This window comes from Muscardinus avellanarius (assembly GCF_963383645.1).
Source record: "Muscardinus avellanarius genome assembly, chromosome: 9".
NCBI classification, from domain to species: Eukaryota; Metazoa; Chordata; class Mammalia; order Rodentia; family Gliridae; genus Muscardinus; species Muscardinus avellanarius.
In genome coordinates, this window is record NC_137795.1 from 113,523,669 (window position 1) to 113,540,645 (window position 16,977).

The 16,977-nt window shown below is 53.1% G+C and overlaps 1 protein-coding gene across 1 annotated transcript; it reads left to right on the forward strand.

Moving 5' to 3' along the window:
• Nucleotides 1–2,082: 2,082 nt before the first annotated feature.
• Nucleotides 2,083–16,217, forward strand: NOM1 (nucleolar protein with MIF4G domain 1; the record flags this gene model as incomplete). Its single annotated transcript, XM_080700922.1, has 11 exons — nucleotides 2,083–3,006; nucleotides 3,498–3,625; nucleotides 4,594–4,789; nucleotides 6,957–7,280; nucleotides 7,986–8,096; nucleotides 8,355–8,522; nucleotides 10,204–10,325; nucleotides 12,273–12,405; nucleotides 13,735–13,870; nucleotides 15,325–15,430; nucleotides 16,043–16,217. The coding sequence occupies 11 exons, from the start codon at nucleotides 2,083–2,085 to the stop codon at nucleotides 16,215–16,217; spliced, it is 2,523 nt and encodes an 840-aa protein (XP_080557048.1).
• Nucleotides 16,218–16,977: the final 760 nt, after the last annotated feature.

Here is a 16,977-nt window from a genome sequence, read left to right on the forward strand (position 1 = left end):
CACAGAGAAACAGGGAGCTTTGTAAGTATAGGTGGAAGTGGCCAGGTCTCAGGTTGGCTATCCTGACGGTCAATACAGGGCATTGGATAAAGTGTCTCATGCAAGAATGTTAATGGGAAATAGCATCTCAGATTGCAGGTGGACGCATGTGGGATGTGGATTCAAAATGCTTGCTTAGAGTCGGTGGCGGCATGTGCTTGCAATCCCAGGACTTGGGAGACTGAGACAGGAAGATCACAGGTTCACGGCCAGCCTCAGCAGCACAGCAAGACCCTGTTTCAAAATAAAAATGAATGAATACAATAGGGCCGGGGTGTCGCTTGGGGTAAAATGCTCCTGGGTTCAGCCCCCAGCACCAAAAAAGAAAAAAAGTAAAATGAACATAAAATCAAATTAAAGCTAAGCTTAATCCCAGAGCTTTTGGGCAATAGAAAAGTGTGGGAAGTATACAGGAAGAACAGGCAGAGCTGGTGGAAGCTAACAGGACTGCTGAAGTTCACCCAGGACCCGCGTAACTGAGCTACTCAGACGCATGAGGACTGGCCCGCGGGGCCCGCAGCAGGGACAAAGGTTTTGCGAGGACTTTGGTAATGGGGCGAGATTGATAACCAAATGAAAGCCACATATTAGTAATAAAGGGATCAATGACACAGATATATTTACAGATCATTGCCTCAACTCGAGGCCCGCAAAGGCCCAGATGTATCACCACCTTCAAGTTTATTTATAGACCAGTGTCCTAATGTGATAAACAGTTGGCCTCTAAACTAAAAATACTGAAAATCACAGCATCTAACTACGGCTTGTTTTTCCTTCTTACTGAGCAAGAGATGTCAGCACAGGCTGCTGGTCCAGGACAGCTCCTTACTCATCTGATGAATGGGGTGAGTGGTGTCAAAGATGAGCCCCCACAGCCAACTCCCAATAAACAACTCACAGGCCCTTGGTGACAAGCTCGGCCAGGACGCCAAAGTTTCACCAGAGGCCTGGGCCACAAAACCTCCTTCTCCATGACTAAGGTACTGCTCCGTGGAGGGAAACCTGAAGCTCCCAGCTGCAGGCTTAGCAGTTCCATAGATAATTAATATTCCCAGAGGGCCAGGCAGAGACAGAGGCCTCTGAGAGCCCACCTCCGCCGGCTGAGCAGCCTGGGTGCTCCAAGGAGTTGGGCCCTCCTCTTCCATCCTTTCACCTGCCCCACGAGTGTCGGGGTGCCTGCAGCATGCAGGAGAGGAGGCCCAGGAGAGAAACGAGCAGGTGCTGCAGGAGGCTAGGAATCCGAGCCCTCCTCTCAGCAGACCCCAAGTCTAGGATGGAAGACAGGTGGGTACAGAGAATCCCGGCAGGGCGAGCTCTGCTGTGGCGTGCCTCTCAGGTGTGGGTTCCCCGAGGAGGGACCCCACCGCCCACGCACGGCCTGCCAAACATGGGCATGGGGCACAAGGAGCGGGGAGGGTGAGCACGGAGCGTCCCGCACGCAGCCCTGCCAGGGCCTGGCACTGGGTCTCTGCACACTAGACACGTTGCTGCTAGAACTGAAGACGGCAGAGCCGCGGAGGCAAGCGGCGTGGAGATGTCTGGGCAGGACCACGGGTCAGCGCAGGCCGGGTACGGTCACAGAATGCTCCAACAGGCAGGCATCTGCCCGGGAAAATCTGCACACACACGAAGTTCCTAGAGGCTTCTTCCTCCTACGCTTGCACCTTTGAGAATCGGCGTGGGGCAAGATCCCGCCCTCCGGACACCACCCCCAAGCTGGGAGGCGTGGCGCACCCCCACGCGGGATCGCGGTCTCTAAAGAAGAATGAGGCCGTCGCTAATGAGATCCGAGGCTGGGTGCGGAGAGCGGGCTGCGGGACAGTCAGGCCCGCGCAGAAGCGCGCCGCTCCAACCTGGCGGGCGCACTGCCGCTTCGGGCAATCTCCGCCCAGACGGCGGCGGCGTCCGCCACTGCCGCCTCTGGCCGGCAGGGGGCGCCGCGCTCCCGCCGCCGCCCTCGCCGGAAGTCTCGCCCGGCCGGAAGTCGCGCCCGGCCGGAAGTGTCGACCTCTCCGGAAGTCGCGCGCCGCCGCGTCCTGGAAGATGGCGGCGTCCGCGAGCAGCAGTGCGGCGGGTCGGGGCGGCCGCCCGGGGCGCGTGGGCCGCAGGAGGCGCGGCGGCGGCGGGGAGGGGGCCCTGAAGCGGCTGCAGCTGGCCGTGGAGGGGTTCGTGCGGGCGTCCTCCGAGGGCAAGGCCGGCGAGGGGCGCGGCGCGGCGGTGCGCTCCCGGCCCGGCGGGAGGAAGAGCCGCAAGGAGCTGCGGAAGGAGAAGCGGCACCTGCGGAAAGCGCGCCGTCTGCAGAGGACCGCGGGCCCGGCGGCGGGGAGCGAGGAGGGCGGCGCCGGCCAGCCCGCCGCCAGGGCCGCCCCAAGCCCCGCCAAGCCCGCCGCCACGGCTGCCCCGAACCCCGCCAAGCCCGCGGCGCCCCGGGCCAGGGCCGCCCCGAGCCCCGCCAAGCCCGCGGCCGCAGCGTCCCCGGCCAAAGCTCAGGCTCCCTCGGGAAAGACCGGGCCCTCCGCCTCCCGGAAGCGGGCGCTTCTAGCGGCCAACGAGGAGGAGGACCGGGAGATCCGAAAGCTGGAGCGGTGCCTCGGTCTGAATAAGCGCAGAAAGAAGGGCGACGGCAGCTCCATGCCGCTCAGCTTCGCGCGTGACGGGCTGGACTACATCCTGGGAGTGCTGGAGTCCGGCAAAAACGGAGGCCTGTACGACAGCAGCGGCGAGGAGGAGGGCGCTTCCAGCCCCACGTTCCCCGAGAGTGACCTAGACAGCGACTCTGAGTGCGAAAGTGAGGACACCGACGCTGGAGCGCCTGAGGACAAGGACCGCGGAGAACCGGGAATCGGGGATGAAGCCGAAGGGGACGAAGGCGAGGCGCAAGAGAAAAGAGGGAGGAAGAGAGTCCGCTTTGCAGAAAACGAAGAAAAGACCGAAAGGTTCTCGGAGAATAATGACACAACCTATCAGGTATGGTGTGAACAGTCCCTGGGTCTTGTTGTATCCTTCAGAATCGTGGGGTCAGAGGACAGTGCAACATTGCCACAGTGACCTCCGCAGCCTGCAGAGCGGCGACCCAGGCCTGGCCTAGGCACTCAGCAAATTGTCAAATGTGTGTTAAATAACAAAAATTATTAGTAAGCCAGTGAGGTGGCGCACGCTTATAATCCCAGCATTCAGGAGGCTGGGACAGGAGGATCTTGGTTTATGGACAGTCTCGGCTGCTTAGTGAGACCCTGTTCCAAAATAAAGAAAAAAAAAAAAACCCGGCTGGGGATGTAGCTCAGAGGTAGAATGCTCCTGAGTTCCATTCCCAGTGCTGCAAAAAAAAAAAAAAAAAAAAAATCAGCAGTAGCCGCCCCAAGTTGTTGGAGTCTCAGATTTAAGTGTACATGTAGCAAAGGACAATGGAGTCCACCCTTTGTGACTTTTTCCCTCCAACTTATTCCTCCCTTTTCAAGGAGAGTCCTTGTGAAAGTGGGGAGAAGTACATCCCGCCCCAGGTGAGGCGCGCCCAAGAGGCCGTGGACGTCCACAAGAAGGAGGAACTGGAGCGGCTGAGGAAACAGGTGAAAGGCCTGCTTAACAGGTAACCTTCTACAGTGCGGCATCCTCTTGCTTCTGAGGTGTGTGTTTCTAGAAACAGCAACTATCCCAGGATTAAAATGTGAGCACCAGGGCTGGAGCTTGAGCCGTTGTTAGGTCCTTTCTGCTCCTCTTGATGCAGCCGCACCTTGAGAGGTGCCAGCGTCTGTGCTGAGTCCTCGCAGTGCTTGCAGGCAGCCCCAGCTCACTCTTACTCAGAAGCACCAGAAATGGGGCGGAGGTTCTGTGTTGCAGCAACAGCGGTAGAAGACCTGGCTGGGCCCCTCCCTGCAGAAGCAAACTCACCTGGCCAGCAACTTGACCTGGAGTTGACTATTCCCATGCTAAGACTAAAACCTGAGAAAACTGAGGCCGGAATGGGGTGCATGCTTGCAATCCCTCACTGGGGAGGCGGAGACGGGAGGATTGCGCAAGTTCCAAGCCAGCCTCAGCTACTGAGCGAGGCTCTCAGCAACTCAGTGAGACCCTGTTTCCAAATAAAAATATAAAATAGGGCTGGGAGTATAGCCCGGAGGTAGAAAGCCCCTGGGTTCCACCCCCAATACCTCGCCCCCCCCCCAAAAAAAAAAAACATGCAAAAACTGATTCCACCTCTAGTAGTGAAAAATGAGTTAACATCTGACCTCTGCTTACGCTTTTCTCTGGTTCTCCTGTTCCCCTCACCAGAAGCCCCTTTTCCCCTCTAAGCCCTTCACATAAGTTTCTGCAGACTTTCAGAGAATCCGAGTGTGTTTCACTGACGAAAAGACAATACGTTATTTTGGGGCTTCAAAGCATTATCTGGTTTTGAACAATATGGGCTAGATTTTGCGGCAAGGTAAATTGTTTCTAGGTCAGAAGTGGACATAATGATAGAGTGCATTGGGAATGTTTGTAACTTAGATTCTCATAATTGAACTGGAACGTGGTTCCTAGTCTGAAGCACTCTTGCGCTCTGTTGGTTCTCTTCAGGCTGAGCGAGCCAAACATGGCCTCCATAAGTGGACAGCTGGAGGAGCTGTACATGGCCCACAGCAGGAAGGACATGAACGACACGCTGACCGCCACCCTCATGAGTGCATGCGTCACCGCCTCGGCCATGCCCAGCCGACTGATGATGGAGCACGTCCTCTTGGTCAGCATTCTTCACCACACAGTCGGGATCGAGGTACACCTTTTCTCCACGCACTGCGGTGTGCCTAGGCCGGTCCGTTGTTCCCGGAGCGGCTGAGCTTAAGGCTTACCCTGAGATAGGCCCGGAGGGAGACTGGCCCGAAGTCAGTGCTGCTCGCTAAAGGTTAGCAACTAGCCGTGTGTGACGGGAAGGAGAGTCTCGTTGGCCTCCCTGCCTCTGCAGGTTTCACTGCTGTCCTAGAGAATCCTCCGAGCCGCGGTTCTCTTACCTAGCAGCAGTCACTTTATGGCAACATCTGGAAAGGCAGAAGGCCTTAAGACCTGCTGGTCACCAGGAAGCTAGGGACGGAAGAGCGAGCTTCTGGACGCAGGATTGTGTGGCTGCTTTATGATCTGTTACGGAACATCTGCAGCGGCTACTTTGGGAATTGCTTTTTTGAATTTATTTTTTCCTTTTAAGCTCATTTTCAAATGCGCATGTGTGAGTCCTTTTTCTTGCATTACAGATCATAATGGAAGGTCTGGAAACCTCCTCTCCTGCCCTGTGATTACGGTTCAGCACCATTCGGTGGCTGGCTTCCTACATCCCCTTCCTCGCAGATGGCACGGGTGTGCTTGAGCAGATTTGATGACCGAGCTCATTTAATGCAGTGTTTCAGTGATCCTTTCCGCCCGTAGCGCATGAGTGGCTTGACCTGGAGATAGCATATGGCCCTGCTTCCCACGGGGACCTTCGCTGATAGCATGAGGAGCAAGGAGGTGGAAAGTCATAGGCACTTCAGCCAAGCTGAGGCGGCGCGGGCACTCAGGACGCTGGCCAGTAGGCGCCTTTCAGTGCCATACCAAGGAAAACAGTCTCTGTTAAGACCTGGTGTCAGTGCTTGGCTTGCTTCTTTAGGTCATTTAAAAGTCAAAATAAGATCTATGCAGATTTATGTTAAAAGTTACGTCAAAACTAATACATATGCTTTAGTAGCTTAACATGGATTTTATTCATGCATTTAAGTGTTACACTAATGTCTTATTTTGAAGACATTAGATAGAATTTAGAATAATGGCAAATTTTAGCTGGCTGCACTGACGCATGGCTGTCATCCCAGAACTCTGGGAGGCCGAGGAGAGATGGTTACAGGTTCAAGGTCAACCTCAGCAACCTAGCAAGATCTTGGTTTCAAAAAATAAAAAGAATTGGGGCGTAGCTTGGAGGTAGAATGGCCCCGGGGTTAAATCCCATTACATGCATACATACGTATTGTATATTTGCATGTATATGCAAATTTTGTGATTAAATGATTTTATAGGTCGAAAACACTTTAATACATCTTGTGCCTGGAATTTCCTTGATATCTGCAGAATTCTGATTTCCTTTTTAAAATTGTATTTAAATAGAAGATGGTGATCATACTATGAGATTGTATTCTTCAGGGTTCTCTTTGGTGAAGGGAATTGAGTTGGGAGTTTATAAGTTAAGTTTATTAAGCCTCAAGTCTTGAAAGATGGAGAGAGGCTGGGCGTGGTGGCGCACACCTGTAATCCCAGCATTTGGGAGGTGGAGGCTGGAAGATGGTGGTTCGCAGACAACCTCAGCTACTTAGGCCATTCATATCTCAGTGAGACCCTGTTTCAAAAATAAAGAGATTAAAAAATAGGGCTGAGGGTGTAGCTCGGAGGCACAATGCCCTAGATTCCATCCCTAGTACCGCAATAAACAAACAAATTTAAAAAATAATGGCTGGCCGGGCGTGGTGGCGGCGCTTGGGAGGCAGAGACAGGAGGATCGCGCAGGTTCGAAGCCAGCCGCGCGTGCTGGCTTAGGAGACCCTGTTTCCAAGTAAAAATGTAAAAATAGGTCTGGGAGTGTAGCCCGGAGGTAGAAGGGCTTCCAGGAACCCCAGTACCACCAAAAAAATTAAAAAATTAAAAATAATGGCTGGCAAGGCCTCCTGGCCTATGGGAGCCAACCTCCAGGAAGTCATTGCAGCCAATAGCGAGGATCTCATTAACCTAGTGAGACCTTGTTTAAAAAAAAAATAAGCCTGAGGGTGAAGCTCGGAGGTAGAACACCCGTGAGTTCTGGGTGTTCTGGGGATTGAAATCCCCAGTGCTAAAAGAAGAGTTTTAAAAGTGCCTGTTGGGTTTGCCAAAGGGTCTGCAGGTCCCAGAGCGTGGCGTGGGGTACCATGCGTCCATGTCGCCCTCAGGTTGGAGCTTGCTTCCTGGAGGCCGTGGTGAGGGAATTTGATGACATCTACAGGCGCGGAGCCGAGGGGAAGGAGTGCGAGAACCTGCTCGGCATCGTCGCCCACCTGTACAACTTCCACGTGGTGCAGTCTCTCCTCGTCGTCGACATTCTGAAGAAACTCATCGCAACTTTCACGGAGAAGGACATTGAGCTGATCCTGCTGATGCTGAAGAACGTGGGCTTTGCGCTGAGGAAAGACGATGCCCTTTCGCTCAAGGAGCTGATCACAGAAGCCCAGGCCCAGGCCAGCAGGGCAGGCAGCAGGTTCCAGGACCAGACCAGGGTACGAGTGCCCCTTGACCTGCTCCTAAGCGCCTGAAAGCACTCAAACTGACCACGACCTGTAACTAAGTGCTTGGGGTAAATACTACACTTTATTTCCTAACGATTTCTCCTAATGATGCCCAGAGAATGGCATTGAAGAGGCAGTGAGGGGTGCCAGTGGGGGGGCGGGTGGGAGATGGGCGCCTTGCTGGAGGTTTGGCTTTCTTTTGGGGTGGCAAGGAGGTTCTGAAATTGGCTTGAGATGGTTACACAGCTTGGAATAGACCAGAGACTACCTTTGAGAGGGGTCAGTTTTGTGATGTGTGAATTAGGTCTTGATCAGAAGTTGATGTTTGGGAAATCTCAAGAGAGAGTACATACATATTGGACAGTCTTTGTGCTGTTCTTGCAGTGTTTTTGTGTGATGTTATTTTAGTTTAAAAGGCTACCCCGCAGTGGAAGCAGGGGTGAAATGACAGGAAGGGGGGCGTCCAGGAGCAGTCTGCTTGCGGGCTGGGCCGCCGAGGGCTGCGGGTGGTGTCAGGTGCAGTGGCGGTGGCTCTGAGGTTGGCACCAGCTTCCTCACGCGGCCGGAGCTCAGCAGCGCCATGGCCATGCATCGCGCGTGCTTGCGAGCTCAGTGCTCAGTTGGGCTGACTCTTTGGGATGGTGGAGCTTTTGCTTCTGTGTCTTGTTCTGACTTGTTTTATCCTTTTCCTTAAAGGTTCGGTTCATGCTGGAGACGATGTTGGCTTTGAAGAACAATGACATGCGGAAAATCCCAGGCTACGACCCTGAGCCGGCGGAGAGGCTGAGGAAGCTGCAGAGGGCCCTGGTGAGTGCCTGCCGCCCTCTGGGCCTGCGGGTGGCCTCTGGTTGGGCTGGGGCTCCGCTGCAGCTGGCCTGAATCCAGGGGTCATTGGCTCTGGTAGGGCCCGGGCTCCTGGGCCCATGGGCAGGCTAGCTCACCTAGCTGTCTGTGACTCATTACCATCTTCATGCACTGACAGTGTCAAGTTCTTTAGAAAAAAAACTGGTCAGAGCACACAGCATGAACCAAATAAAGTGTTCATGAGACCTTTCCTTTGATCAGGTGCGCGGCGCCGGCTCAGGCTCCGAGACTCGGCTTCGCATCTCTTGGGATGGCGTCTTGAATGCGGAGCAGACCGGTCGCTGGTGGATTGTGGGGTCTGCGTGGAGCGGGACCCCGATGATCGACAACAGTCATCACATGCAGCTGCAGAAGCCACTTGCGGGGACGGTATGGAGACCCCGTGCCCCAGGCTGCCCGCTCTCTTGAGTAGCTCTGGATTCCTGAATGGCAGTTGAAGTGAAGACCGTAGAGCGGTTGCTAATATTAAATATAATCGAAAGCTGGGCGTGGTGGCACAGGCCTGCTCCCCCAGTTACTTGGAGGCCTAGGTGGGAGGTTCTCGAGTCCAAGTTCTCCAAAACAGCCTAGGAGACAGCAAGACTGCATCTCATAGAAACAAAAAAATGCCATTCTGGTTAAGTTTTTGTTGTTTCTTTTTTTGTTTTTAAGGTTTTTGTTTGTTTGTTTGTTTTTTGTGGTACTGGGGGTAGAACCCAGAGGCTTTTCTACCTCCAGGCTATACTCCCAGACCTATTTTTATACTTTATTTGGAAACAGGGTCTCACTGAGTTGCTGAGAGCCTCACTAAGTAGCTGAGGCTGGCTTCGAACCTGTGCGATCCTCCTGTCTCAGCCTCCCAAGCGCGGGGATTACAAGCGTGCACCACCACTCCTGGCTTTTTTTAAGAAATTTAAAGCCAGGCATGGTGGCACACACTTAATCCCAGCATTTGGGTGGCAACTGAGACAGGAGGATCATGGTTCGCAGACAGCTTTAGCTACTTAGTGAGGCCCTCTGCAACTTAGTGAGACCTTGTTTCAAAATAAAGAATAAAAAAATACGGCTGGGGATGTAGCTTGGAGGTAGAATGCCGGAGTTCCATCCCCACTACCTCTAAAAACAATTTTTACAAGCCATGTGTGGTGGCGCGTACTTGTAATCCCAGCACTTGGGAGGCTGAGACAGGAGGATCTCACAGGTTCGAAGCCAGCCTCAGCTACCTAGTGAGGCTCTGAGAAACTAAGCAAGACCCTGTTTCCAAATAAAGTATAAAATAGGTCTGGAAGTATAGGCCGGAGGTAGAAGAGCCCTTGGGTTCCACTCCAAGTACCACCAAAAAAGAAAGGAGAAATTTTTAAAGTCCCAGAACACGTTTATGCAAGAGATCTGGGAGCTTGGTGGAAGGAGGAAGTGGCAGGGTGCAGTGTTCATCTTGCGGTTCTGGAGAGTGGACTTCCCGCCCATCGTGTGGATTCACACTGAACGTTTTATGCATTTTGTTATACCTGCCTGTAATTTCTTTATTTTCCCTGGTACTATGGATTGAACCCGGGGGCATTCTACTTCCAAGCTACACCCTGAGCCCAATTTTATTTTTTATTTTGAAACAGGCTTCACCAGGTTGCAGAGGGTCTCCATAAGTTGCCGGCCTCAGTAAGAAGCTGGCCTTGAGCCTTTGTCCTGTCTCGGCCTCCCAAGTACTAGGATTATGGGTGTGCGCCACCGTGTCCAGGCTGTGCCTGTTGATAATAACTGAAGTCCCTATTTGATCTGGGTTTTCTTGGGTGGCTGTGGCTCCAGGCCCTGCCTGCAGCCACGTGTCGCCGGAGCCCAGGCTGAGGGGCCTCCCGAGTAGTCCCCCCTGTGGCCTTTGTTTTGCTGTGTTGTCCCTTTGTGGGGTGGCAGGAATGAAGAAACGGCATTTACGCGCACACATTCACAAGTAGTTACGGTTGTGTTGAGCTCAAGCCACAGTCGTATGAGTTACTTAGAAGCCCCACTTCCGTCACCTAAAGCACGGTGGTGTGCTGCTGCCCAGGAAACGGCTTTGAGTTCACTCCTTTTCCAGGTCAGCGCAAAGATGCTGGAGCTTGCCCGGAAGCAGAGGATGAACACGGACGTCAGGAGGAACATATTCTGTGCCATCATGACGAGCGAGGATTTCTTGGATGCTTTTGAGAAGCTGCTCAAGTAAGCATCTGTGCGGGCCTTTGACTCATTCTTCAGCCAGATGGGTTTGGGGTTGGTTGGCGTTAGTACTGGGGATTGAACCCGGGGCGTCCTAGATCCGAGCTGGGCCCACAGCCCTTTTTATTTTTTATTTTTACTTAATGGGAGAGGTGCTAGAGATTGAACCCAGAGGTATTCTACTTCTGAAATACACCCACAGCCCTATATATATTTATATATACATTTGCGATACTAGGAATGGAACCCGGGGGGAACGGCACCTCCAAGATACACCCCACCCTGTTTTTTTAGTCTCTTTTGTTTTGAAACAGGGTCTCACTGAGTTGCAATGGGCCTCACTAAGTAGCTGAGGCTGTCTGCGAACCACGATCCTCCAGTCTCCACGTCCCGAAAGCTGGGATTACAAGTGTGCGCCACCATGCCTGGTTTCTGATTTTTAATATAAAAGTTCTCTGTATAGTTTCTATAATTAGTTGAATTTTTTTTATTTTTTATTTTTTTTTGTAGTACTGGGGTTCCTGGAAGCCCTTCTACCTCCGGGCTACACTCCCAGACCTATTTTTACATTTCTATTTAGAAACAGGATCTCCTAAGCCAGCGCGCGCGGCTGGCTTTGAACCTGCGCGATCTCCTGTCTCTGCCTCCCAAGCGTGGGGATTACAAGCGTGCGCCACCACACCCGGGTGAAATAAAATTTTTTAAACACCTACGTACTTTGGCAAAGTACTTCTACAGTTAACAGTTTAATGTTAATCCATTTTCTTTATTTGTTTCAAACTCAGAGCCCCTGGTCTGTTTATCTCCGAGGGCTCATTAGGCAGCTTCCTTCTGCTTTGGGGAGGGGGAAGTAGCTCATCTTCTGTACCAGTAGGACTCTTCCACCGTTCCCCTGGTTGACTTACCTTTTTAAAAAGTTAGTATGGGCCAGACGTGGTGGCACACGCTTGGGAGGCTGAGACAGGAGGATTGCGCAGGTTCAAAGTCAGCTTCAGTTGGCTTAAGAGACCTGTTTCCAAATAAAATATAAAATAGGTCTGGGAGTGTAGCCCCGAGGTAGAAGGCCCCTGGGTTCCATCCCCAGTACCACCAAAAGAAAAAAAGGTTAGTATGGGAGAAAACGTCACTGTTTAAGTACAGTGAGGTCCCCCTGTTCTTACTCATCTCAGTCCCTGGTTGGGCTGGGGGTGCAGCTCAGTGGCAGAGCACCTACTTAGCACGCGTGGGTCAGTCCCCAGCACAAAACAAAGGCAGTGACGGGTAGTCACCACTGAAATGGCCCGCGTGGCCCTGCACTGGGGAAAGGATGAGCGCCCAGAGGGCAGCGCCGAGGCCCACACCAGGAGCTGGGCTCCATAGCCCGACGGCGCGCAGCTCTGAGCCTGCGGGTCTGGCTTTCTGGCAGAGCAGAGCAGAAGGGCAGAGGAAAGATTAGCAGTGGCCTGTGGCTCGGGGACCTGGAGGACTGGGAATTCTCTCTTTCCACTGGGGTCATGGTTACCTGAGTCTTGGGCTTGTGCACTCCCAGGACTGTAGACTGGAAAGGGTGGATTCTGCTAAAAGTTCTAGAAATGAAATGAAGTGAAGTGATTGCTTTGAGGCCTGGCTTATCGCAGGGCTTGGGAGGCTGAGCCAGGATTGCAGGGTCCAAGCCAGGCTTAGTAACTGGGGAGATCTCAGCAGCCGAGCCACATCCATGATAAAAGGGCTGGAAGTGTGGCTCAGAGACAGAACGCCCTGGGCCGCGCCCCCGTGCCCTGGCTGTTGGGGGCACAGGTCCTGAGGCCCCGGGTGGTGTGGTGCCTTCCTACCTGGGTCACGTCATGATGCTGGGGGACGTTGGGGATGGGGTGGGCCTGCGGGTCTGCCACCCCTCCCCCACCCGGCCCAGTGTAACTGGCTCTGGCAGACGAGGTGGCATGCTGACCTCTTCGGGCTGTCTCTGCGCAGGCTTGGGCTGAAGGATCAGCAGGAGAGAGAGGTCGTGCACGTCCTCATGGATTGCTGCTTGCAGGAGAAAACGTACAACCCTTTCTACGCCTTCTTGGCCGGCAAGTTCTGTGGCTATGAAAGGAGGTTCCAGGTAACTCGGAAGGCCGCCGGCACCTGTGCCTGGCTGCTGCCTTCGAACATCTGTGGCTCGCTGCGAAAATCAGCGCCACGGTCATAGGACCTCAGGGCCACCGCTGGGGCAGCGGTGGTAATAGCACACCAGTTTCTCTCTTTTTTAACCCTGGTGCTGGAGGTTGAACATAAGGGCATTTCTATCTCCGACCTACACTCCAGCCCTATGTGTGTGTGTATGTATGTATGTGTTTGTTTTGCGGAATTGGGGATGGAACCCAGGGGCATTCTACCTCTGAGCTACACTTCCAGCCCTATTTTTTATTTTTAGTCTTTTTATATTTGAAACAGGGTCTCACCAAGTTGCAAAGGGCCTTACTAAGTAGCTGAGGCTGTCTGAAAACCATGATCCTCCTGTCTCAGACTACTGTATTTTTGGGTTTTGGGGGTTTTCTTTGTTTGTTTGTTTGTTTGTTTTTGTGAAACTGAAGGTGGAACCCAGGGGCTTCCTACCTCCGGGCTATACTCCTAGATATACTTTATTTGAAAACAGGGCCTCACTAAGTAGCTGAGGCTGGCTTCGAACCTGTGCGATCCTCCTGTCTCACCCTCCAAAGCGCTGGGAGTACAAGCGTGCGCCACCACACCCAGCTAGACTCCTGGGTTTTTGTTTCTTTTGTTTTGTTTTGTTGCAAGTCTGGGTATGGAGCCCAGGAGCATTTGACCTCCAAGTTATACCCCACTGCCCTACTTTTTATTCTTTTTTTTTTTTTTTTTTTTTTTTTTTAATTTAAAACAGGGTCTAAGTAGCTGAGGCTGGCTTCGAACCTGTGCGATCCTCCGGTCTCAGCCTCCCGAATGCTGGGATTATAAGTGTGTGCCACCACACCCGGCTAGACTCCTGTATTTTTGAAAGAGGATTTTGCTAAGTTGCACCTGTGTTCCTCCTAGTTTAGCCTCCCAAGTTCTGGGATTACCAGCGTGTGCCACTGAGCCCAGCCACACCAGTCTCTTCTAACATAGCTGGCCTTTTTTCAAAGCACTTGCCTGCTGGTTTTTTTGTTTGGGTTGTTTTGTAGCGCTGGAGATCAAACCCAGGGCCTTGTGGTGCCAGGCAAGTGCTCTGCCACTGACCACAGTCCTGGTTAAGTGGTTAAGGGGAAAAACTGCAACAGGAAGATGGCTGTGAAGCTATTCCAAACCAAAGGACAAGTGTGACTGCTCCTTACAAGGCCTGAGTTTAGAATAATAAAAATGAGTAAGGATGGTGCTTTAACACTGTACTCCTAGTCCTTCATCCCACTAGTTTTTGCATTTCAGCTTTTTCCTCCTTCTTACCTGTTACTAGATGACTTTCCAGTTCAGCATATGGGACAAGTTCCGGGACTTGGAAACCTTGCCAGCTAGTAACTTCTCAAATCTGGTCCATCTGGTGGCGCATCTGCTGAAGACAAAGTCACTTCCACTCTCCATTCTAAAGGTTTGTATGCCATGTGGAATTACTTAAAGCTGGGGGTTATGACAGAGCTGCTTTACATGTGACTTGTGGGACACATCTCCCGCGATTCTGGGAAGTGTGTCACTGTCATGGTCGTTGGTCTCTTGCTGGTCTTAGTGGCTTTGTTGGGAGTGTGCGGCTTGTGCGGACCCTAATTGTGAAGTCCAGCACGGGGCGGCCCCGCCAGGCAGGAGCGGTGCGGCCTGGGAGTGATCTCCTTTCAGGAGCCTGGTGCTGGGTCTTGAGTCCAGCACACCTTAAAGCTGTAGCCCCCGCCTCCCCACTGTGCTTCAGGACTTAGAGAATGAGTGACATGGGAGGCCCGGGTGTCCCTCCGTGGGCACGGTGAGACCTGGACCTTTGAGGTAGCCAGTCAGCTTCATAGGGTGCCACTCAGGACATGGTGTCCTAGAAACTCCCGAGCATTTGAGAAGCCGGCGGGCAGAGGCGGGCAGCAGGCAGGTCGAGGCGTGGCCTCCTGGCCGGCAGGACAGCCTGTCGCTCGGCCTCCTGTCTGCGTGTCAGCACTGCATCCTGCGGCCAGCAGACCTCTGCTCAGGGTGTGGGTTTTGGCCACTGTACTGAAAGTGTGTGCACCACACTCTGAAAGCTGGGATAATTTGGAACACGGTGACATGATGGCCGCCCGCCCTCCCTCCCTCTCTTGTGTGCTTTGTGGGGTAGTAGGGATTGAGCCCAGGGACGTACTACCTCTGGGCTAACTCCACCCCTGTTTTAGTTTTTATTTTGAAGCAGGGTCTCGCTAAGTTGCTGAGGCTGGCCTTAATCCTGTAATCCTCCTTTCTCAGCCTCAGGAGTGCTGGGGTTACAGTGTTTTGTCACCACGCCCGGCTTCAGTCATTCCTTTGATCGAGTTGGCCTCGGTGTGGCAGAGGCCGTGACACTCTCCCACAGAGGAGAGGATCAGTACAGTGGGCGCTCCCGTGGCGACGGGCTTTGGAGACCGCCCTGCTGCTGCTCTGGGCTCCTGGTCTTCCCCCTGTGCTTCCCAGAGGGGCCCCTCTGTTTGTTTATTTGGTTTTGTAGTACTAGGACTGAGCACAGAAGTTCTGGACCACTGAGCCGTGCGCCTACCTCGTTTATATTTTATCTTGAGATAGGGTCTCACTGAGTTGTCCAGTCCAGGCTGGCCTTGAACCGGCAGTCCTCTTACCCAGCCTCCCGGGCCTCTGGGACTGCAGGCGTGCTCGTGGCTGAGGGCCCTGTAGCCTGGCACAGCTCCTCGCCCCGGCCGTGCTGCGTCGTTTGTAGGGGTCTGGCCTCTCCGTGGACGTCCGTGCCGCTGCGTGCTGTCCGCGTCCTTTGCAGAGTTGAACCAAGTGTTGGGAGTGAGCGGGTCAGTCTGTGGCAGTGAGTCATGTTTACTCACCATTGAGAAGGTTGGCTGGCCCCTGTAACTACTTCTCTGTCCTCAGGTAGTTGAATTCAGTGAATTGGACAAACCCAGAGTCCACTTCTTACGGAAAGTGTTGACCATACTATTAACAGAAACGGAAGTTGAAGACCTGGGCTTCATTTTTGCGAGGTATGTGCCAGCTTAGGGCAGGGAGGTCGCCTTCGCTCCTGTTGGTTTATAAGGCAGCCATTCCTGTGTGTCTTCCCCGCAGGCATGTCTTACGCGTTCAATTCGAGAAATACAAAACTTGCCCGATAGCAGATTAACTGGTTTGCAACCAATAGGATATGTTAAGTTTTTTGTTTGTTTTATGGTGCTGGGCTCAAACCCAGGGCCACACGCATGATCTGTGTGTGATTCTACCGCGGATCCACACCCCAGCCCTTAAGAAGTCTTCATTAAGAATCCTGCTATAAAAGAGCAGGCGCAGTGGCGCCACAGCTGCTCGTGAGTAGCAAATGCTGCCTCAGAGGTCAAGAAGAAAGAAAAAGGGACAGGGCTGTAGCTCAGGCTCTGTGGCACTGTGGCTCAGGGGTGGACCTCTAGCCTGGCACTGTGGCTCAGGGGTGGGCCTCTAGCCTGGCACTGTGGCTCAGGGGTGGGCCTCTAGCCTGGCACTGTGGCTCAGGGGTGGGCCTCTAGCCTGGCCTGCACCAGGCCTTGGGTCCTGCCGCACCACCCAGCCCCAGTGTTGCTCGTGGAGGCCATCCCCCTGACGTGTGTCGTGTGGTTCCCTTACAGAGTGTCCGACAACCCAAAGCTGGGGATGCTGCGAGAAGGCCTGAAGCTTTTCATTAGCCACTTCCTGCTCAAGAGCTCGCAGGCTCACCAGAGTGTGGAGGACGCCAGCCTGCTGAGAGAGAGGGCCGGCCTGGCCTCCAGGTCTCTGCTGGGCAAGACCGCCCTGCGGATGTAGCAGGGAGGAGGGTCCTGCGCGTCCCGGCCCCGCCCTGCCCGTGGTGTACACCAGTGTGGGCTAGTTACTTCGTGGGAGTCGTATTTTGGTTTGAGGCTTGTATTTTGGGGATGGAACCCAGGGGCATTCTACCTCCAAGCTACACCCCCAGTTCTGTTTTTTATTTTTAATTTTGAAACTAGGTCTCACTAAGTAGCTGAGGCTGTCTGCAAACAGTGATCCTCCTGTCTCGGCTTCCCAAATGCTGGGATTATAAGCGTGCACCACCATGTCGGCAGGTTTTTTTGTTGTTTGTTTTTTGTTACTGGCTGAGCTACACTTCCAGCCCTTTTTATTTTTATTTTGAAACAGGGTCTCACTAGGTTGCTTGAGAGTCTCACTACATTGCTGAGGCTGTCCTTGAACCTGCAATCCTCCCATCTCAGCCTCCCAAGTACTGGGATTACAAGCATGAGCAGTCTGTTGCATCTTAAATATTAGGTTTTGAGGTGATCTTCTCATCCAAGGTTATATTGTGTGTTCTTGGTCATTTTTAGATGACCCTGTATTGGGGTGGAGGGAATTGCAGGGAGGGAGGGCACGGAGCACTGTTCTCTACTTAGGCCATGCAGTTCTTAATTTTTTTAGTAGATAAAATAGACCACTAGAGGGTGCAGTGGTCATAAATTGATGTCTTTTGTCTGTTTTTATATTGCTTAGAAGTTAAAAACAAAAAGCCAGTCATGTGGTGCACACCTATAGTTCCAGTGCTTGGAGGCTG